At 31.9% G+C, this 24,913-nt stretch overlaps 1 protein-coding gene across 1 annotated transcript in view; it reads left to right on the top strand.

Annotated features, from left to right (window-relative positions):
* The window catches only part of LOC150077809 (oxysterol-binding protein-related protein 2), a 99,781-nt gene extending 91,417 nt beyond the window's left edge, over positions 1 to 8,364 (top strand). Inside the window, exons 10-12 of the mRNA XM_090384787.1 lie at positions 2,453 to 2,576; positions 4,633 to 4,723; positions 8,068 to 8,364. Of these exons, the coding sequence (XP_090240913.1) occupies positions 2,453 to 2,576; positions 4,633 to 4,723; positions 8,068 to 8,170 (318 nt within the window). The 3' untranslated portion in view covers positions 8,171 to 8,364. The remainder of the gene's footprint in view (positions 1 to 2,452; positions 2,577 to 4,632; positions 4,724 to 8,067) is intronic.
* The last annotated feature ends 16,549 nt before the right edge of the window (positions 8,365 to 24,913 follow it).

Here is a 24,913-nt window from a genome sequence, read left to right as displayed (position 1 = left end):
TGAAGTTTTCTGAGCAGCGTAAACAGGCAGCCAGGAAAGCCAATGGTGTCCTATCGATGATTTATTGAACATTACCCTGTGCAAATATGGAGGTCATAGTCCCACTGTATAAAGCAATTGTAAGACTACATTTGGAATACTGTGTTCAAGTATGCAGACTTCATCTGAAAAAAAGACATTAAGCTTCTTGAAAGGGTCCAAAGACTGACAACTCACGGGTGATATCAGCAAAAGTACGATCATATGAGGAAAGACTCCGAATATGTGGGCTACAGAGCTTGGCAACCAGGCACCTCAGAGGTGACCTGATTGATTTTTCCTGGAACAGAAGTTAAACTAACAGGTCTGTAATTACTTGTGTCACCCTTTGAATCCCTCCGTTGTGAATTGGGTATTCATTCACACATCTCCAGTCTGCAGGGACCTCCCGTGAATCCAAGAATGCTCTCATAATTATGACTAAGGGTATGTTAACTCCCTTCACAGCCTCCCTTAATATAGTTGTTATTGCTCCGGTTTCCCTTCATTGAATTAATTAATATAGTTTAATAGATTCCACCCACTCTAAGTGCTTTTTTTTTATATCCATCTTCAACAATTCCTCCTCCACTTTCCTTTCAGTTATCACAAAGTCATTTAGCTCCCTGTTAGAGTTTGATAAACTGCTGACCTCCACTTCCCTAAAGAATCCTGATGTGTGAATGTAGATGCCTTTGCTTGCCTCACCTCTTTTGTGAATTGGTTACAGACTTGTTTATATCTGCCATATGCTTCTCTGTTGCCTGATAATTTATATTCTCTCTCTCTCTCTCTCTCTCTCTCTCTCTGGGTAATTCAGAAAATTTTTTTTTTTTTGGCTGGTGCAGCTTAAGCCTCAGGTTTCCTTGCACCATATAGCTAATAATAATAATAAAAAGTCTCAGTTCATCTGACATCCATTTAGGCCTATACCTCCTTGAAAGAGTATTTCTTAGTTGGTATCATCCCATTATGAGACATTCTGATTTACTCGCCCACTCTGCTTCTCTGTATGTTGTTTGTCATACTCATCAGAGTCATTAGTCCTATAAACCCTCCAACTCTCAATTTTGTTTTTCCAGTGCTTATGCCTCACCAATCTAACTCAACGTTGCATTGGCCGCCCATGTCAACTAGGTGCACTGCCTTAGATTTTATGTTTCCCAACTAACAGCATTACTACTCCTCCCTTCTTATCTTTTCTGTACACATTGTACTCCTCATATTAAAATTCTGCATTCCTTATATCTGTGTGACATCACTTCTCTGATATCCCAACAATATCTGCCTTTGATGTCTTGACCAGCACTTCAAATTCATCAAATTTATTTACTTGCTCCTAGCATTGGTTTACATGCAAGTATACATGCACAAGAACATGAGCATGTATACTTACACAAGAAACAAGTAAATAGATGGGCTGTGTTAGAGTAGTTAACACAGCTTATCTATTTACTTGTTTCATGATGACTTCCAGAAGTCCTTGAAATCCCCAGCACCTTGTTTCAAGACTGCTGCTCATTCCAGTAGAAGCAGTGCAAGAATCACTTTTATCTCTGCTTGTGATTGTTGTTAGTCTGTGTATCCCTCCAATTCTTGATATTCTTGCACCCTTTCTATTCAAGTGTATCCCATCCCTGTAGAGGCAGTCTTTCTTGTTAACAAGCACAGATCACACTGAGAAAAAGTTTATCCCATTAGCCCTGCACAACGGCCGAATTGATTGACAAGCTCTCAGCATATCCTCCCTTCTATCATGTCTGAGCATTATTGCAGACACTTTCAAATTTAACCCTAACTTGTGACTTTTTTCAACATTGTCCTGTACTTGTTAAATAACAAGTACAGGACAATGCATTAAATAACCAACTATTAATGTCATTAGCACCAACATGTACAACAGTATCACCTTTTGTGGCCTTAAAAGATGATATCTGCTCTGCAATGTTATCAGCTTTTGGCCCTGACAGACAAACTGTGGTGCTAGTCCTCCTATTCCTCTTATACAATATATCCCATTTTCCTGACAATTGAGTCACTGACAACAACTGTCTCCTGTGGGACTAGCACGTTCTGCCTTGGGTTGCCGCTGCATTGCCTGATGATGATGAAGTGTAAGCTCTGGCATTGATGTGGGCAACTGAGAGCTTGATGGACCCCCAATTTAATTCCTTTATGGGCATCCATCTCTTTCATAGCTTATGCAGAAAAGTGTCTCTTGTGATTGTTTTATATCTGTATACTGTGTTGCTCTTAATGGATTATATTTTAAATAAACAATGCATTAAATAACCAACTAATGTAGCCCGGCAGTTGCCAAGAAGTGACAAGCTACATTATTTGGCCATTGTACTGTAATTGTGTGAAATATAAATAGGTATACATCTTAGCATTTTTGTATTATATGGGTACTAAAAGTGTCTGTTTCTTACAGTATTATCATTTTACGTTATTTGCGATGTCCTTAAATGAATTAACAGAAGAGATAAGAGGTAATCTGCCTTCTACTGACTGCCGCCTCAGGCCAGATATCAGAAAGTTAGAAGAAGGGGACATTGGTAAGTTACTAGGAATTAAGAAAATTAATTTAAAATTTTAATTATAACTATGATCAGTTTATTATTGATTATTGCATGGAATTTATTGATTTGATATATTTAATGATAATGACTTAAATGCAGATTAATCCTTATAAATTTTTCTTGAGAATTTGGCATCAAACTTTCTTCTTATACCAAATAAGTCAGTATAGTAAGAATAATGATAATAAGAATTTAGTAATAGGTAAGTTGCTTGATAAGAAAATAAGAAGTTATCATAATAACAATAATAATAAAGACCTGGATAACATATATGGATAATGTAACTTGTCTGTTATAAATATTTGTATAATGTTATGAATGAGGGAGAAATATAATATTACCTCCCCTCTTCTCTACATATGATTTTAATTATGTTCATTTTCATTCAGATGCTAGGTACAAAATGAGTATTTATTTATTTATTTTTATTATTTTATTTTTTTTTTTTCCACTCTTATGGCTGATGCTGTATAATCTTCTTTCCATCATTTTGCCAATACTAATACTAAATTAAATTATAGCTTTTCTTAGATCAGACATTCATCTAAGTCACTTTTTATATTTGGCCCAATAACTGAGATTATTGAGCCTTCCATGGCTGTTGTAATAGTGCATGTATATATATATATATATTTTTTTTTATAATTTTTAAAAACTAATTTTTTTAGAAAAATTAATTTTGAGGAATCCGGTATGATATTTATTATTATTTATTTTTATTTTTTTTTGCTGTTTTAATTCATTTATATAGGAGTGGCAGCAGTTTGATGCTGACCTTAAACATTTTTAAAAACAAACTTTAAATAGCATTATAGCTAATAATTAAAGCTATGCATTGATATTGAAGTAACAGAAATGAAGAGTGATCATATAAACTTAGTTATTCAAACTCTAAAGTCCAAAATGAATCACTTTTTAGATTGTTAGAGTATTAATCATTTTGATAAGAATTCATTTTACCTGAAAGATTTTTATATTATCAAGTTGCAGTTCAAATCTGCTGTAAAAGCGGTTAGAGCAGCTCACTATAATAAAAGTCTTTATTTTGATACTTAAAGCAGCAGTAGCAAGTAATGCAATGTCTTTGAGAATGAGAATACTAAAGTTTACTAGTTGGCTTACTTTTCATAAGAATAAATTGATAATGCATGTAGTTCTTTAATGTAAAACAGAATTAGCAGAATGGATAAAAGAGATGGATGATCAGAATGAGTTCTTTAAGTCAGTCTCCTAACAGTATTTGATAGTTGTAAAAGGCCAACATGAAGTTGTTAAAGTATCTGATTTTGAATGAATCTGTGTGGGATGGACCCATGGGCACCATTAGGATATTTTAAGGGTGGTGCTTGTGGGAATAAATTTTTTGTTCACTAAATTTTTGAATACATACACTATCTTAAGTTAAGTTTGACTGTGCAGATTAAAAAAAAACTTAAATTAATATTTTAGTTTTTTTTGTAGCATCTGCATTAATTTATTGACACATTAAGTCAATAAATTAATGAAACTATTAAAAATTGTGTAAAAATTGTGGTTCACTTGCACCACCTTGCACCATGCTGCCGGTACCCATGGATTATATTGTTACAAAAAGGGAGGGGGGAGATCCCACAGTGATTTCATGAGTTGTTGGAATTTTTAGATAGTTGTCATTTTTACTGTCAGAATTTTAATTTCTTTTCTATTTCGATCGTTAGTAATATGAACTAAACTTCTTGAAATTCATCATCGTGAGTATCCAACGAAAGTGTGTGAAATTCATTTTTACATAGATTTTTTTTGTAAGTAAAGTGTGAACTGAAAACTTACTGATATTGCCTGGCAATTTGCATAATGCATATCTAAACATTTTTGCTTTTCTTGTTGCAATAAATTAAAGTTGTTATTATAAAGGAAAATAAATTAATTTTTGTAGTAAATATTCTTTTATGTTGACAGATATTGCTTTAATCAAATAAAAATGATTATTTTCCTATAACAGTAGTAAGAATGAAATCGTCTTAAAAGAAAAATTAATGTTTTCTTCATCTAGATGGTGCTGCTAGTGAAAAGAATCGGCTAGAAGAAAAACAAAGAGATGCGAGAAAGCAAAGAAAGAAGAAGAAAATTGCATGGGAACCAAGGTGAATCAAAAAATACAATAAGGATTCATAACTAAATCTGTAGTTTTGCCAGATCTTTTATTTATGTGAAACCTACCTTCTACAAGATATGCTAATGATAAGTTATAAATAATTGGAGGGTTGAGCAGTCAATGTGAAAGAAATTATATTAAAGCAGAGAATTTAAAATAATATTAACAATATCACTGTTCAAAAAAAATGTGAACTTTTTAGAAGTGGTATCAAGGAATTAAAAAGCAAAGGAGGCACAAATAACCAATCAAATAATAATGGAGACATCATACACGTAGACTCAAATGAATTTCCAGAAGATTGGAAATGTGTAAATATCTCTCCTATACATAAAGATCATTGTAAGAATGAGTTCGGTAATTATAGCTATGCATGTAATTCTGACTTTTGTGTCAGAAAAAATTATATATTTATATGATTAAGGATGTTGTTCAGGGTGATCTTAATAGTCACAATATTATAAGAATCAAACATGATTTTGTTAAAGGGTGAACTTATCTGATGAACCTTATAAGGTATTATGAGATAGCCACAAAGAAACTAGATGCAAGTAATATCTTTGATATACTGTAATTTATTTAGATGTTAAAAAGGCTTTTGACACAGTTCCCAGTATTGTGAGTGGTCTATCTCAGGGTTCTGTACTAGGACCCTTGTTGTTTCTAATTTTCATGATATTGATGATGGTATTATAAGTTTCATGTTTTTTTTTTTTTTTTTTGTTTTTTTTTAATGATAACCCCAAATATTAAAGTTATGAGGACTTTTAATGTTTTAATTTTTGGAAAATACATGTGAAGGAAGGTTGTTTCAAAGAACAAAAGTAGAAAAGATAAATGAGGAAGAAAAAAAGATGTTTCTGTGAGTTCTGAAATAGACAGTGAATGGATTTTAATTAGTTGAGGTACATGTTTGGACTACTCTTGAACATAGAAGTAGAATTACAGATGCCATTTTGGAAAAACAGTGTCCAGGAAATATCCTTGGAAAAGATATTTAGCAGAAACTGAACATCTATGTGACAAAGAGTGGAGCAAGTTTGTGAGAGGAGGGTTTTAATTAACTGTTCTCAAAAAAAGAAGTCACGTTATTGACCTTTCAAAAACTCTTCCTAAATTAATGTTGGTATTAGTAACAGTAAATGATGTACAGAAGAATTGCTTATTCAGCATAATTAAAAAAAAAACACCCACATCATCTATGCATCCCATCTAACAACTTATCTAATCCTTCCTTAAATTTATTCAAATTATCCACTTTCACAACATTAGATGGAAGTTTTGCTAAGAATGCAAAGAAAAGTAGAAAAGAATTCTTTTCTTATGGTAAAAATGTACCTCAACTTGTTAAAATCCATTCACTGTCTATTTCAGAACTCACAGTAATACTACAAGGACAAAGATGAAGATTATGGATGGGGATAACAGACATACACCAAGTAGTAAGAGGGGCCAAATTATTTTGCGATAAATGAGAAGAAAGAGAAAAATAGAAATTGTGAAAACTAAAAGTAAATAAGGCACCCATGGCTGATTAAACCTATCCAATTATATTCAAAGAAGGCAATGTATGAAACTGTCACTCGTTGATCACTCATCATCAGATCATGCACGCTTCAACTTCTGGAGTAGTGGACATTGCTGGCCTTCCACAGCACTGGTCATTTTCCAGGCTCTCCCTCCCTCAGTTAAATTCTACTACCCACTTCTTAACCATGGAAGAGGAAGAGGCATCCCCAATGTTGTAATCATATCCTCTTGAATTGCTTTTGGGACTAGTACCTTTTCACAAATATTGGTTGGCGCCTCCGTAGCCAGTTGGGCAGGAGTGGCAGTGTGTAGCACATGCTTCTTGATTAGACCGCGGTTTGAGCCCATGACCACCGCATATCCTTGGAGCAATATGGCCTTAGTTGCTAATGCTCCTAAAAACCAAATAACATAACAAATATTGGATGATTGCACGGCGACTGATTTTGTCCACCTTTCCTCATTCGCACAAAGTTTGTTGACTTTAGAACCTTTAATTTAAAAAAAATGTTACTGAAACTGCATGAAACTTGGTGGGTTACTATTTGAAGTGTTATACATTAAGTACAGAAATTTTTAATACTGTACCACTACACTTTCATACTCAAGCCACAACTTTTCAAATGCCTTTCATATATCTTTAAGGAAATCTCACATCAGTGGTTCCTTTATCCAGTAAATTCGGAAAAGTTTTGCTACTGTGTGAGTGCAAACCAATCCACAAGTTCCAACCTTAAGAAATGATCATGGAAGTGTCCATTGAGGGCATCACATCTAAAACTGTATTTGGGTAAAGGGACTAATGCCAAAGGCAATGGCATCCTGGTTGACCGTAAGCAACAAAATAATAATAAATTACTATAGTAATAATAATATATAATTTGAATGTATATGATTTTCAGTTTATTTATTATCATAATTTATATTATGATAATAAACAAACTGAAAAATTATATATATTCAAATACTTCTTAGAATTATGTCACTATGAATTTTCATATTCCTCCAGTATGGTTTTCATTTTCAATCTACATCATTGATCAGATTTCTCCATGTGATATACTACTGTGGATAACATATATGCTGTGTATTGATTTTTGTCTAGTTTTGGTTTTCGCTTCAATTTTTAATACTTCTTGTGTTGGAAGTGAAGTAATCCGATAAATTTTTTTGGATAACAGGACTTCTATTATTAAGTATATTTTTTAATTTTGTATCCAATCAGGGCCATTCAACTGAGTAGAGATTGCAAGATCAGATAGCAAGCTACTACAAGAACAGAAAATTTTACTTTCATAATAATAAGCTTTCAACAATAAAAGTGAGAATTTTGAAACTCTCATACAGGCTTATATAAACCTATAAATAGTTCTGTATCCATAAATATCAGTATAAAGAACAGCAATAAAAATGAGGAAAGACTCTGAATATATGGGGTGCAGAGTTTGACGGATTCATTGTAATTGAATTTTATGCAAAATTCTTACAGTACTTGAACTTCACCAGCAATTTCGTAAAATCTTCTCATTAGAAACATTACTCTGTCATGTATACTTTCTTGTTAAGTACTGTTTCAGGAAGTTGCTAATATTAATCACATAATTTCCAAAATTTACTGTGTTCTGTGATATCAAAATCAATTCTTCATATTGTGTTTACTGTAAATATCAATTTAAACTGGAATATTCTCTGTATATGACAATTATGTAGATATTACAAATTAAGAAAGATATTCAAAAGTAATGTATGAAGTTAGCTATAAAATGATTTTAATCCTTCTAATACTTATTGTCTTATTCACAGGTGGTTCAAACAGGGACAGAATCCAGTTACAAAGGAACCTGCCTGGTTATCTAATGGTGAATACTGGCAAAGAGATTTTTCAAATTGCCCTGATATATTCTGATATTTTAATTATAGCATTGCTGTTATAATTTAGCTAACTAGGCAGAGTTAGCAGGAGTGGCATAGTTTTTGTCAACAATCCTGTTTGCCTACAGATAAAAGGGCTGTACATCTCTCTAAGCAGAGCTGAGGGCTGCAGGAAGTGACTCTTGGACTAATATTTGTACTATTTATTTCACACAGAGAAAAGTTGAATACGTGATAACAGTATAAAAAGACAAAATGGAATGTTTGGGTGCAAGTTATTGAAGCTTCTAGTCAGTGCTAATGGCTTGGGTCCAATTTCTCCCTAACTTTAGTATATTAGACATTGAAAAGTATAGCTAATCAAATAATGGACTTTCCATTTATATTTTTGCTCAGGAAGTAATCTGGCTTCTTCTTACATATAAATAACCAATGTCTGTGTAACAGAAGTATATCAGTAAATCACTGTTTATACTTTGACTTCCAATAAGAAGTTATAAAAACTTATTTTCTTGTTAATCTGTGAAAATGAATAATATTTTGCATTTAGGAAGGCTTTTAAATGATCATTTTGTTACTATTACTACAAGTTATTGATAACAAAGCAGATATATGACAAGCACCGATTTACAAATGCCTTGTATATTTTAATTTCAGAAAATTAGGAACAGTTTCGATAATTTTTATTCTTTTTGTGGTTTTTACAATAGGTTTGTTCACATATTCCAGATTGCATTGACTTTTTATAGAACGGTACGCTTTCATTTTTTTCTGGTAATTTGTAACTCTGCGTATACTTCCAAACAACCAGTTCAGATTATAAATAACAAGGAGATTAAATGATTCAAACCATCTTTATAGGGCTTATAGAAATAACCTTATTTATAGATTGAATTCAAAATAAAATTCCCTATTAATACTTTGAATTCCAATCATTTGATTGGAATTCAAAGCTGTTCCTCCTAAAAGTAGGAATTAACGTTATTTTTGCTTTGAATTATTATTTGGAAGTATACGTTTGAAAGGTGTTTCTCTTCTATATCTTGGGAATAATATCCTTTGTAGAATTATCCTTATCATCTGGTAAAAGTTATGTCTCGTGATTCTAATAAATTTTCTTTTGTTTCTCTTTGAATTATATGCAATGGATTGAGTTTTGTATCCTCATTTGGTACTTCATAATTCAAAGTTAAGCGATAAATTACCTAATAAACATTTAGAAATAAGTTAATTGAAGATGTCCTTAGTGTCAACTTATACTGTTCTATTTACATTAATCCAAAGCCCAGCAAGAACATAACTATATACTATTTTATGTTCATTATCTCTAATATTGTATAGTCTTAATCAATAACAGATTACCAGTTCTAGTGATGTTTCAGTAAATAATTGTTGAAAATAAAATTATAAGAAAATATTTGTTTCAATTTTTCAATCCTACTGTATAGTAGGTTCTGGTGCTAAATACTGTATGTCAAAATATCAGTTGGTTCTTTGCTTGCACTTCAGTTTTAGTTAAGGCATGCAAAGAGTGTACTTATGTTTAAATATATACCTGGCATTTCATAACATGTGAGCCATACTTTCAGAATTGATTCAGAATATTAAAACTAAAAAAAAAAAAAAAAAAGTTAATATAAAAATGACACATGGGTTTCATGTCCTATTCCTCTAATATAACAGTTCTGGTGCTGATTGATCTACCACTATCTGAAACTCACTTGTTGAATGATCCTGTATCTCAAAGGTACCCATTTATTCTCTGAAAGGTTCTTATCTGGCAGACAATGATTCAGAAACTTTTCTGCATATAGACACCTTGCTGAGTTGAGTGTAACTTACACTCAAGTTCATTCATTTGATGCATGTTGGTAATTTTTTGGCTTCAATAAGCCTTCATTCTCACTTCATATGCACGCTATCACTTAATAACACAAAAAAAGTTAATTTTTTTTTTTTTTTTTTTAAGTTTTAATGATAGCAAGCACTGAAAAAAGAAAACTTAAAAATGTTTGTGATATTAAGTGATAGCATGCATATGAGGTGAGAATAGAAGCTTATTCAAACCAAAAAATTATCAACATATGTATCATGTATGGACTTGTTGAGTGTAAGTAACATGGCCACAGCAAGGTGTCTGTATGCAGAAAGGTTTCCAAATCATTTCCTGCCCTTTTTGCACAAGAACAGTAAAATAACATTTAAAAATAAATTCAGAGTATGCACGCCACAACCAGAATAGTAATCAACTTTTTCACCTACCTACCTATGCTTCTATAATGTGGCATATGCACAGAAAACGGGCTGTAACTCAGAAACAAAGCAATTTCAAGAATATGTTTGTATAAACTTTTTTTCATGTTTCTTGTCCTGAATCCATTCTGAAGTATGGCTCACATGTTATGACACACCCTGTATAGAAGGATATCATCACTGCAGAATATGAATATCATACCTTGTTAGTATTGGCATTTTATTTTTTTGTGTGTATATGTAAAAGGTATTCACAAAAGGATGTCATCAATTATTTCTCTTATAGTTTCTCTTCAAGTCGTAGCAGGTATTGCATGAAGGTGTAGGACCTATTTAGGCAATCATATCATGAAAATACATAATTTTAGAAATACAACTGTATTTATTTTAATTTAAACTGTTGTTAAATCCATATTTTGAAAATGCTTTGGTTGCTTCAGTGACAGCAGCCAAAGTTTGCATTTGTGCTCACAGTATTTTTTGATTTTTGGTTCATACTAGAGTTAAGTGGTTAATTATTTGTTTATTTGAAAGCTGTATTGTACAAAAAGCACTCCAATACAGCTATCATGATTTGCTCCTTTGCCCATTCTGAAAATTGGTTAGGGTATGAATTACAGGTAATATATAAGTAGTACCAATGGCATGTTGTAATTTTGTTCTTGGTAACTGTTGTGTATATTTTTTAATTAATTTATTTTTTTTTTTGCCTGAGCAAGATTTGTTCAATGAAAAACCAGAGTATGGAGGGGGGTATTATAGGGGAAAAATTGAAATCATAATTAATAAATGATAATTAAATAAATTAAAAGCTAAAAATTTATTTTTTTTAATTAAAAAAAATGGTGTCAGATAAATGCTATGTAACCAGATGTGTTACCCTCTTAGGGATGCAACTGATGACCACTTAACTTTGCCTTACTTAAAATGAATTTTTAAAAAAACTTTACAAAGGATCAAACAAGAATATAAATATAGCTATCCTTGGTCATGATATTCAATATATTATGTAATCCAAGTTATTGTGGAAGCAGAATTTCTCATCCTGTGCACCTGTTTCAAGGAAACAGAATTCCTTACACCAACAAACACTCCCATGTTATAAATAAATTACAATGTAATGATAGTCACTTAAAACGTGACTATTGCACAGTATTTTAAAAACTCTTTCATCACTGATCTTAAAAGAGAATATAAACATGTCACATTTATGTTAAATCTTTATTGTTAAAATCATTTTACATGTAAATCTAATACTTAAATAAAGTGCAAATGCTGAAAGCATAATATATTATGAGTTTGAAATACCCTATAAAATATTGGTGTAAATAGACCATAGTGAACTCATAATGAAAAACTACAGAAGTGTAGTGTGTAAAGGCATAGATTTTCACAAGTTACCATGTATTGCACTACTTTGAATAAGTAGCGCTTCACTAATAGAGAAGACTATTATTACTTATTCTCAGTGGGCACTACCACCACCCAGACAGCACCATTTCAAGGCTTGTTGGCCTATCATATCCCCCTCCATACTTCAATTTCTGGTTTTTCATTGAACAAATCTTGCTCAGGCAAAAAAAATAAATAATAAGTAACAATAGTCCTCTCTATTAGTGAAGCGTTACTTATTCGAAGTAGTGCAATACATGGTAACTCGTTGTGAAGGTAGTCACAATATGAGATACAATTAAATCGATGCCTTTACACTACTTCTGTACTTTTTCATTATGAGTTCCCTATGGTGTATTTTCACCAATATTTTATAGATGTAAAACTAATATATGCACAATGGGGCTGGTGCTATTTGCCAGTTTTTTGCTGGTTGGGATAATCAACATTTCCGATAATTGACATACCGGTAAATAGCAGTATACTCAATCAGACTCAAAGATTTTAATCTAATTACATACATGAGCAAGGAAATTAAGTTACAGATTACATCTTTATTTCAGTACACATTTCACATTAACTTATAAATTAAAATTATTACAAACTGAATATCACTATTTAAGTTACCTTAATAATCATTAAATAATACTGAATAACTTGTTATTTAATAAATGTTAAATAACAAGGAAGGCCAAAAAATTTCACTTTGTCTTTATACAGCAAATCATCCACAACAGTCCTTAGAATCTGAAGAGAAACTATATGAGAAATATCTGATCATAAATTAGTTAAACACTTTCTGCATAAATAAGTATACCTACAAATAAAAAGCACTTTTGATATTGATATAGTGCAACCTAACCAGGAGACAAATGTCTGCAGTGGCTGATATACTTAGTTTTCAACTATCAAACTTGGGAAACTTTGAATCAGTGTAATATGGTGAACCACTTAAGAAAATTATGCTTCTTACCTGAAGAGTATGCATGTAATCAGGAAGAAAGAGGTGGTTATAGTAGGACCTTGATTAGAAGAGTATGCGTGTAATCAGGAAGAAAGAGGTGGTTATAGTTAGGACCTTGATTATTTGAATTTCTGTTAACTAAGCCAAGTAGTCAAAGCTAAAAAGAACTGAAATTAAAAATATTTGTGCAGGATGAACTATAGAATGCATGGCTAAGCTAGGATTTGTATATCTTGTGCAAGTCAATAGCACTGTTGTTGTAATTGTTTGTGACACTGCATGGGCGCATGAGTTTCCTTGATGAGTTTTCTGATTTCAGCACAACATTGTGCTGAAATCAGAAAATGATAAATGGAATGCTAATATTTGGCAACAAAAACAAGATTAAATGTGGTTTTTTTTATCAAAAGTTTATCTAGCACACACAAATATTAGCAATGACTGTCTTAGCAATTTGGAAAACATTTTTGGGAAGTGTAACAACTTGAATGCTTTTCATTTCATTTAAAAAACAGCATTTATCAACCAGATATCAAATGGCATGTTTAGAACTTCTTTATGTTTTTAAATTATTTTATTAAATGCCATAAGATAGAATAAAATTACAAATGTATTAATTTAGCACATCCATAGGGTAATTATAAAATAACTTCTGGTGTGTGAGGCTTTGTCTCTCAAAGTACTTGTTGGAAAGAATTAAAATTTTTGAATATTCCCATATTAGGCATGTGCTCAATGCTAAATTTGCATAATTGCGCCATGGTTTTTGCTGCCAGATATAAAATGATATAAAAAATAATAGTCATTCTGAACCTTGTGGCAAAAACTCAAACTATGAAAGTATGCAAATCAATCATTGGATATCTCAAACAACTGCCTAACATAGGAATGTGACACAATTTAAACTCTTTCCAACAAGCTTTGAAATATCTAAGGTATCAAACCCCAGAAACCGATTTATAATTACTTAACATATGTTTTGTTTTACATGTACTGAAGTTTGCTTAATAAAAACTTCAAGGATAGAAGTCTATAATAAGGTCTTCAAGCATCATTATATCAGATCTGTTAACTGTTGGCATTGTTCTGTCAAGTTTCCTGTTTTGTGAATGAAAAGTACAAGTTGTCATTAGAAAAACCTTCCAACTCTACCCAAGACCCACTCAGATACCACTCAAAAATCTCTCTGTAGAAGGTCCTGCTGGCACTGACAAGAATAAATTGCACTAGGCTGGCTAAGCAAATCAGATTCAGTTTGAAGTTACTGTACATAATGAATACTGCACAATGATCCTTATAAAAAAGGCAAAAAAGACTGAGTTTGTTATACAAAAATTTCAATATCCATGTTAATCTCATTCCCACCCATTTCAGATAATCAAGGGCCTACTCAGTTTGTTAACTGAGATAGATTAATAAAGAATGTCCATCAGTTCGTACTTTCAGTTTTTGAATGTTTGTATTTTTTGTGTAAATTATAATCATATAAAGAAATATTTTGGAAGTTTATAAATGTGTGGCCTTTCATCAATATGTAAAGATGAGAGCTTTAGCTCATGATGATTTTGAAAAACAAGCAAATGAAAATAGTTTTGGAATTCAAGGTTAGTGATTGGCGGACAGTCACATTAGTACTAGGGTTAGGTTTGTTAAGAGCAATGCTGAGTCTTTGAGGCATCAGTATATTGAATTTCTAAACTGCTGTTATTAGATGGTTGGTTTGCCTGTTTTGTGAATGAAAAGTACAAGTTATTATGAGGAAAACCTTCCAATCTCTACCCAAAGCTAACTTGACTATCTCTTGAAAATCTCTTTCTCTGGATGTTCCTTCTGGCACTGACAAGAATAATCACTCTAGTCCAGAAATAGGAATCAGACTCAAAGCTTTTCAAACAAGAAGCTAGTTTCACAACCAGTATTGTGCCACAAAGAATAAACTAGCAATAGGATCTTCAATTGATGAAATAATAATAATAATGAAATGATATATACAACAAAAGCTTCAAAATATCCAAATCATATTAATCAGTTGTTAATCATTATTGTACTCTGAAAATTTTATCCTAGTTTTACAGTTTTGCAATAACAAAATCCTGTTTAGAGCTTCCATTTAAAACAAAAAAAAGAAAGAAAGAAAGAAATGTTACATAATCACAACAACAGAGTGATGATGTATAATTGATAAAACAGCTTCACCAGAATATTGGCAAAAATATATATATATATATATATATATATATATATATGTAGGGTATGTCAAAAGTAATTTCACACATTTGGTGCTGGTGCCTTATAACTTTTTATTATGTTTACATAGAACAACTGTACTGGAATAAAATTAGTGCAAACTAATTTTATTCCAGTTTTATTCCAGGGTTACAGTTCGATATGACTTCCAGCATTAATGTTGCATATGTTCCATCAATAGTCAACCTCTTGCCAGATGTGCTATACTATGTCTGGTGTAAAAATAAATAAAGATCTTTATCACAAAAACCATTACTGCTACTACAATATCCCATCACAGGTATAGGCTAGAAGTTACTAAATATAAATTAATAAATTTATTTTATTTTTGTAATGCCCAAGGATGGAAGAGTTTATATATTCATTGTGTCTGTATATACATGGAATTAAGAGCAACCACAATTTTTCTGGTATTACAGTTCACAATGGGCTGTACAATTTTCATGGTAGCATATGGGCTTCAACCAACAACTTCGTTACTTGTGACCGTGCAACACCAACCACTGAACCATGGCCAGCCCAACTGTGTTGGTCTTTGCAGTGATCCTTCTCTTCAAATTATTTACATCAGTTGGCAAGGGGAAGCCTTATATGTTTTTAACTTATGGAGTTCCTTAATGTAACTCCATAAAAAGAAGTCTGGTGATATGGGATCCAGTGAGCAAGCTGGTCACAGAATTAGATCTGAATGCCCTCCCCATTAACCTGAAAAATGAAATTCAAGCAGCCTCAAACATTCTTTTGGAAGTTGGGAAAGGGTGCATCATCTCATTGGAAGATCATATTGTTACTGGGATCAGCCTGAGCAATTAGCAAGTTTAAATAATTCTCTGTATGTTTCGGGACTGGGATACATGACTGTGTTTTCTGTGAAGAAGAACTGGCTGTACAGTACACCCTTCTGCAATTTTTTGTGTTGCCTTGCTTGTGGCATGGAACACACACATCACCAAAGACAAAACATTTAAACAGATGTAATGTCTGATCTTGTTATCAACCATAATGGCTTGCACCATCAGCAACCTGTATGTTTTTAGATGCAGCTGCTTATGCAGCACTCTCCATGCTGTTTTTTGTGATATATATACCAAGTTCTGTGCTAGCTCAATACATTGATTTTCCACACATTCTGAACAGTTTATTTACTTTTTGGCTGTGAAAATCTTATGCCAGTTGCAGATTTGAATGTTCACTCAGTAGAGTTTTTGCAAACTGTGTGTAAAATTTTCACTTAACTTTCATCTCTGGCTTCATTTCTTGTATCCAAAAAATGCATTGTATTTTTTCTGTTTATGCTGCAGGTTACTACTTCAGCAATTAATAATAAATGAACACCAAATTCTGATTTTCACCCAACCTAATTTTACCATTGTTAGCAAACGTTGACTATAGCGAGCACATTTTACCATTGTTAGCAAACGTTGACTGTAGCGAGCACATTTACAAACTTTTAAAGTTGTGAAGCTACTTTTGACTTGCCCTGTATTTTTAAAAATTCTATCAAACTGATTTCTTTGATATCTTTGTTTCCATTTCCTGTAAATTTTAGCTAAAAACAACTTATTTTACTTAAGTTGAACCCATCATTGGAATATTTTGATTCCCCACACAAATATATTTAATATATAAGATATATTTCTAGGCCGTTTAAGGAAACTAATGATGATTCAGTAGCAATAAACTTAGTCAAAATGGCCTCTGGGTAGATTTCCATTCCACTTGGCTTGCACTAGTGGCAGCCAGTAACTGGGCTTGCTTGCCATGGTGAGGAAGGTATAAACCTATTGAGGTTTTGTGTTTCTTGACACACTAAAATTCTAAACTTTGTTACCAGGAAAGTTTGATTTTCATTTTGCTTTTTGTTAGAGAAGGTTGTCTGTGTGAACTGCTCTAAGAAAGTGATTAGAAGAGTAATAAAATGTAAGAAGTAAATTACAATAACTATGAATGTATAATTTTTATTTAAGGCAGTAGTAAAATTAATTACCAGAAAAAAAATTTATTCAGAAATAATTACATGTGACAACACTGTGAGCTTTTGAAGGTTGGAATATGAAAATAAACTCATTTGACCACTTAGATTATGAAATTAAAGATGAAAAAATTTTCATTGAGAAGAGTTATGGATTCATTGAAAATTTTAAAGGCGTCACTGTGCTAAAATTATTTTAGAGTTTAATTTCAAATGCAACTTAAGTTGTTAACTGATTAGTATTTCTCTGTTTATCAGTTACTTGATAAACAGAAAAGTTACCCATTAGCATTTCTCTGTTCATCAAATAATTGAATCTGCTTTTTTTTTTTTTTTTTGGCTGCCTAATAGTTTAAAATTATTTTGGTTTATCGATGAGGATAAATAATGGTTGGATACTATAAACTGAAATAAATTAATCTACCTAGAAGTTAGTTCTTACATCATAAAATTTATAATAAATAAAGTATCAGCAATTGATAATCAGAAGTTTTTGTTACTTTTTTTTTTTTTGTTAAATTTTGATATCCTTTTCTTTTTCCCATCTCTTATTTAGTTAAAGTAAAGTTTATTATATTAAATTATTATGTATATAGTCTTTAGACTATATACATGTGCCAGAGTGGTTTATTGAGGAAACTAGAAAATATTAATGCAGAATTTTCTTTAAATTTTTGGCTATTCATTTTCTACTTTTTCTTTTTATTTATCTCTCTTTTTAGTGTCTATATATTCCAAATCAGCAGAAATGTTATTGTTATGATATGTAAATTAATTCTTGTTCATACTTTCTAGGGTTCCTGTTACTTGAATAAAACTGTAGTAACATCTTGTCCCCTTCCTTTTTTCCACAAGGTTTTCAATTTTTGTTTGGGTCAGTATGTATACACAGTTTAGATACACGGTGGCCAAAAAGTAAGATAGATGCATTCAAAGTTAAACAAAATATTTATTAAGCTAAATATTTAAAAATATTTAGTTAAGGTTTTGTCAGAGGAATAACTTAAATATTTATAATAAAAATGCTTGAAGCTAATGTTCTGTATATCATTCCTGGATGCATTTATATAAATGAAACCTCTTGTAGCTTAACCGATATACTAATTCACATAGTCCTGGATAATACCCTGAAATGTCAGTATAAGTTTGTCCAATTTAGAAAAGTTTATAGGTATGTACACACTTTGACTTTAATTGAGTGAAAAAAGCCTGGCATTGAAGTCTTATATACATGCTAAAGTTAGTTAGCCAAATTAATTGCCCTTGGGCAAGGGTTGCCAGACAAAAGAAGGGAAAAAAAACCTTAATTTTTTGTCCAACAACTGGAAGAAAATGGTTCTTAAATTTGAATTTTTTTTTTACCATATAGATAAAAACTGCCCTGATATGTAAGTGAATGTGTTAAGCTTTCTTTCCAGTTGTAACATAAATCCCATATTATCAAAAAAAGCCCATATAGGACAGAAACTAGGCAACCAATCCTAGTTAGTAGACTGAAATTAAAAGGGGAAAGCTAGAATTCAGGGAGGATGCACATCTTAAAGTTTAGATTTTTTTCTGAATTGTAAATTATTGGAAATTATATATATGTTTGTGTGTTAGGTTGTCACTTAGTGATCAGTCTAAATTTTAAATCAACTTAAAAGACTCGAGCGGCTATAAGATTATGAAAGACAGAAGAACTATATAAAAGAAAATACAGGCATAAATCTTAAGAACTGCATATAGGTCTGAAACAGCCAGTGTGTGTGTGTGTGTGTGTTGAATGTCATTTGTAAAGTACATATCATTTGCATATTACATAAAGATTCAAACAGCATATAAGTAATTATAAGTGAATGTTAAACAGGCAAATCTATCATTGTAATATACACATATCAATAGATATGCTACTAATAATTGTTTGGTGTGTCAAGCTTTTTGTGATTGGTTTTGAAAATCAAAGTATTACACTTGACAAAGAGTGTAAGAAGATTAAAAAGTCATTAATGAAGAAGAGAAAAAAGTTATATATATATATATATTATTATATCCATGATGTTGTATTGTATATATCAATATATGGATAAATACATATTTGTGTACATTAATATAAGGCTAGTGTAGCATATTAATATATGGCTGTACTAGCATATAGCTCATTTTTGTAAACAGAAACTGATCAAGCCCAGGATGCAGTCCTGACATTAGATGCTGCCATCATTGTTTACATTGTATTAAGCAATAGGTGACTGTGTCTCTGTATATATATATATGAATCAACATGGTTCTTTGGTAGCCAAAATTAGAATAATGGTTTAAATTTTAAAATGGAACTACGTTCTGAATCCCATGCAAGGATATGGTATAAAATAAAACAAACTCATCAAAAATGAGATTGTAATTAGTTAATTGCTTTTGAGTTTATACATCTATTCACTTAATATAATTTTGACTTGGATTTCATCAAAGAAGCACATTTGTCTTTGACTTTTATTTCTAATTCTGCATTGTCATATCATTAGTAATAAGCAGTGTTAAGGAGTTATAAGTTTAAGATGCTGGCTCAAAACTGTTTAAATCTAGCTGTAGACATTCCAATTTTTTATAGATCTGTAAGAGAAATAAAAAAGAAAGACAGAATAAAACTTGCACTCATCAAAAGTTTTGCTTGTCAAACTTTTTGCAACTTTAGAGAAGTAGTAATACAGTATTGTAGTATTATTGCTTCCCTAAAGTTTTCTTATTTGTAGAAGAATAAGAGAAATTTACCTCAATATGATACGTAGAACCTTCTGTATGACACTCTCCAGAAATTAAAACCAATATAAAATTAATGCAAAAAGATTACGGTAATAAAATCAAAAAAAATTAATTTTAACATAAATTTTGAAAAATGATTTTCCTTCCTTGTAAATTTAAGTTTTCAAGATTCTTTAAAATTTTTTTTTAATTGATTTTATTACTGTAATCTTTTTGTGTTAATTTTATATTTGTTTTAATTTCTTGAGAGTGTCATATGGAAGGTTCTTGTATCATATTGAGGTTAATTTCTCTTATTCTTCTACAAATGTTGAAATACAATGTAGAATGTATTGAGCATCGTAGCTCTGTTTTATACTAAAGTTTTCTTATATCCTGATATATATGTGGGTTATCCTCCTGCCCAGCACTAGTGATAGAAATCATAAACCTAAATGACACCCAAGACAAGCAGATCCATAAATGGTGCCACAGCCAAGAGGCTGCCCTGGACAACAGAATGGCTCAAGAAAGCCATATAAATTAATTGAATTTTCTGATTTAAGTTATGTATTCAGTATCAATTTTTCCTGTTTAACTTTAATTCCAACAAACAAATTAAGGTACAGAAACTGTTCTTAGTTAAATAGAGATGATGCAGGGCTTGAAATGGAAAATTTTGTGAAAAAGAATGCTTGTTAACAAACTTTCAGTTTTAAAAATCAAGTATATTACACCTGACATTATGAGTGTGTATGGTAAAACAGAATAGCATTCCAGTATGTTCACATATATTCTAAGCCCTGGATGACAGTGGTCTTCCAAATAGTCATTTCTGTATATTAGTGTTCCTGTAAAATTTTTTAAATGTTTATGTATTAGTTCTAAATGATAGCAAAGGTATTGCTGAGAAATGTTGCCAGGTGTTTTACCTTCTGAAGGCAAATTAATAAAACTGATTCACAAATTGAAAAATAATATTTTGGAATATACACCGAAAGAAGGAAAATTATAAAAAAAATATATATATATATGGTACTACTAAAGATATAGAAAATTATATATATACGTGTAGTGTGTTTTTAAATTATACCGACAAAATTATAGGAGTATTTCTGTGTATCAAAACAAGTAAAAAAATTCATATAAATGTGTCCAATTCTGAAGGTTATGGAGCTGTAGATGTCTGAAATTAAAAAAAAAAAAAAAAATTTATGTGGTTTGGAATTGCAAAAAATAATAAAAAAATAAGCAGATTTGTACCCAAGACGGGTTTTGGACGAGCCTCAAACTATAGAAAGATTCATTAAACGGACGGCCACCGTAGCCAAGTGGTCAGGGCCCCGGGTGCTGTTGTATTCTCTCTACCTTGTGAACTCCTCTGACCGTGTGGTCATCCTGGAGTATAAACAGAAAATTTATTTATTTTTTTTAGTGCATTTGCATCATATTAGTACATAGTGAACCACCGAAGTAGGTGACATGGCATCGTTTTATTATGTGTATCTAGTGAAATGTTTATTCACGCCACATATATAGTCTGCTTGTTATTTATTTTTACCTTCAAAATTCTACAACCATCTTTTAAAATGCGAAAAGAACTAGCTCCATAACTATTCAGAATTGGACACATTTATATTACTACGTGTTTCCTATTTTTTATCCTACAATGTCCCTATGTTCCATAATATTTTAACATCCTATTGAAACACCCTATACAGTACATATTTTATATATATGCTACTACTAAAGATATAGAAAATTTAACATGAAAATGAATTGATTTTTGCCATATTTGTTTTTCTGAAAAATTCTCAATATACATTTTTACACTTTAATGGAAGTTTTTTGCCTTGTAGATTAAAATTTAATATTTTTTTAATATCACGTCTTTCATTGGAATGTATGCATGTTTGTATTCCTTTTCAGTATATTATATTTTCAAAAAATAAAATCCATTTCACCTCTATAGATATTGGAGAATGCAACTTGCTTAACAAAAATTTTAGTTCCAAGATTAAAATCTATTGATAATTGTTAACCTCTATATTTTTTGGACCAGGAGTTACTCCAAACTACAACATGTGACATCCAAATGCCCAGAATAATTGTCTTTCAAAATTCCTTATACAAAATATTGAATGTTAACATTTCAGTAGTTTTGTATAGTGTGCATTTTAATCGCAGACACTGTTTACAACTCTTATGGTACTTATAGATCAAAATCAGAAATTCAGCACACAGTAATAACTTAAGCACATAGCTATAAAACTGAACTGCATTGTTTTTGTGCTCTCTTGAGGAGCTTTTTTTCACTTGTAGTCTTATCTCAAAAATACAGAAACACTTCCTTTTTTGTAAACATGCTTTTCCACTACGATTTGACTACAACAAACACCACCAGTGAACTGCTCTGCAAGACTCTGAAATAGGAATATGTGCAGAAATTCAATTGAGGAAGGAGAATTGAATGATTAAAAAAAATTGTACCAAACTTTGGAATGGAGCAGTTCAATTCAGTATTGGAAGAGAGAAAACCAGTTTTTTTTTGGTAGTTGTTGGCGCATAGGCTTCTGTGGCCATAATGCACCTCCCAAGGTTTTTTTTGCAGTACTTTGATCCAAGCCCGAGGCGGGAATCGAACCCACGACCTTTGGGTTGCCAGGCAGGCACTTTACCCACCCGGCTAGCCTGGTCGGCTTGAGAGAAAACCAGTCTTTTCCAAAATTTTTTTGAGTGAAGAAATTTATCTTACTGATTCTTCACCCCCCCCCCCATTGTTCTACTTTGGAATGTGTAACTGAACAAGAATAATTATTAGCATGAAGAAATTTAAGCCACAGTTTCCTCTGCTTTCTTTACTGGCTATGATGCTTGTATTTTTAAATTTAAAAAGCTTTGGCATTTTGAATGATAAAAATAATAAAATAATAGAAACTAAATAACAATAAGCAGATAATTCCGCACTATTGGTTGCTCAGCACCAGCATGCAAAACTGGTGTTGAACACACCAATAATGAAATAGAAATTTTAAAACATTTTGTCTTTTCTAATGATATCATTACCAGAAAACCAGGATGATTTTTGATGCCTATCAAGCTGGACGCATTCTGAAAAACATATTTGGAAAAAAAAAAAAACCACAGACAATAAATATTTTGTACTATCTTATGGCTCAAATAATAGTGAAATTCAATTATTACAATGGGTTAGTTTATCGGAAAACATAAAAGACTAGTGATAAGGAATCTAATTAAAATATTGTTAGCAGTAGTAAAGACAAATGATGCAAGAACACAAGCTTATGCAGCATAAGCTAAAAAAAAAACTAACTTCCCATTTCACTTGTACATCCTCTCTAATAGTTTTTCTAGTTCCCCCTTGAATTTATGTAAACTACCCACCTCTACAACACCCATGGAAATTTGTTCCAACGATCAATCAATCTCTGACTGGAGGCAAATTTATTCACATTTTACCTGCAACTAGTCTTCCTCAATTTGAATTTAGGACCTCTCTTGTGTGTAGTGTGAGCAAGAGGAAGGATTTCATCAGCAGTGAGCTTACTAAATCCATTGAAGGCTTTAAATACACCAATCAGATCTCTCCTTGCAGGTGCCTTCCCTTCAGATTCAATTTGCAAAACTGAAGCCTTTCCTAATAAGAGTAGCCTTTTGCCCTTCCCACCAATCTTGGTGCTCTTGTCTGCATCCATTCCAACATTTCCACATCCTTCCTAAAATGAAGCTTCCAGACGCATTTGCAGTACTCAAGATGTGTCCTAACCATTGCCTTATACAATGGGATAATCACCTGATTATCCCTGCTAGCAAAATTCCTTTATATCATTGAAAAAAATCCTAGGCACTGTTCTGGCAGCCTGTCTGTACTGCACAGTGAACTTAATATCAGACAATTACCCTCAGGTCTTTTTCATTCTATGCTGATCTGAGTGTGGTACCATATGGCTGGTATATTAATCTGGGATTATGGCTCCCCATATGAAGTACTTTGCATTTGTCAATATTGTGCTTCAATTGCCACTTCTCAGCCCATCTGCCTAATTTGTGTAGATCTCATTGCAATAACATACCCTGATTACTGTAATTAACTACCCTTCCAGACTTCATATCATATACAAACTTAGAAATTAATCTGATATATATGCTTTCATCAATATCATTAATAAATATAGAAAACAACAATGGGCCCAGCACTGAATCCTGGAGAACTCTGCTAATAACAGTCCAAGAAGAGCAGTATCCATTTATAACCACTGTCTTATCCCTCTCAACCATCCCTTTATCCATTGCAGCAACTTGCCGTTAATGCAACAGTGCTCCAATTTGTATAGTAGTCTTTGATACACAACAGTATCAAAAGCCTTTCTGAAATCTAAGTATATGATGCCAAAATTATTTTTCACATCTAGTTTCTTTGTTACTCTTAAAGTATCCAATCAGATTGGTCAGACAAGACTGTCCCTTAACAAATTCATTCTGTGACTGTAGTATATTGTATTCCTGTCTAGATTATCCTGCATTACTTCTTTAACCACCAAGTCCATTATTTTCCTTTGAACAGAAGTCAAGCTAACAAGTCTGTAATTAGTCATATCTTCCTTTGATTCCCCTTTTTGAATTGGGGATACATTTACACATCTCCAATTAAAAGGGACCTTCCCCGAATCCAGGGATGCTCTCATAATCATGGCTAAGGGTTTGCTTACTTCATTTTCTGCCTCTAATATAACTGGGTAGATCCCATCCTCCCCAGATGCCTTTTTAATGTTTAGCTTCAACAATATCTCCTCTACTTTCTCCTCAGTTACCACAAATTTATTCAGTTCCAACCAGAATTTGACTCACTTCTGGCATCCCCATCCCTGAAAAATATCTCATATTGAATATAGATGCAAAATACCCATTTGGTTTGTCTGCAACCTAAGCAGGAAAATCAACAGTTAATATTTCATATCTAGTGGACTGGTATGGTTCAATCCTTTCCTTCTACTGTTTACATAAGTAAAGAGGTTTACACTGCTTTTCTTTACATGGTTTGCCAGAGACTTTACACAATCCTCCTTAGCTTGCTCAACCTCCATTATGACTTGATTGCAGACTAGTTTATATCTACTGAAGTCATCTGTATCACCTGATAATATATGTATCCCATGCATTTTTGTTCACTGCTACAAGTCTCATTAGGTCAATGCCTGAACTGTATC

This window comes from Mastigoproctus giganteus, chromosome 11 (assembly GCF_048544385.1).
Source record: "Mastigoproctus giganteus isolate SK-2022 chromosome 11, ASM4854438v1, whole genome shotgun sequence".
NCBI lineage: Eukaryota > Metazoa > Arthropoda > Arachnida > Uropygi > Thelyphonidae > Mastigoproctus > Mastigoproctus giganteus.
This window is presented reverse-complemented; position numbering and strand designations above follow the sequence as displayed.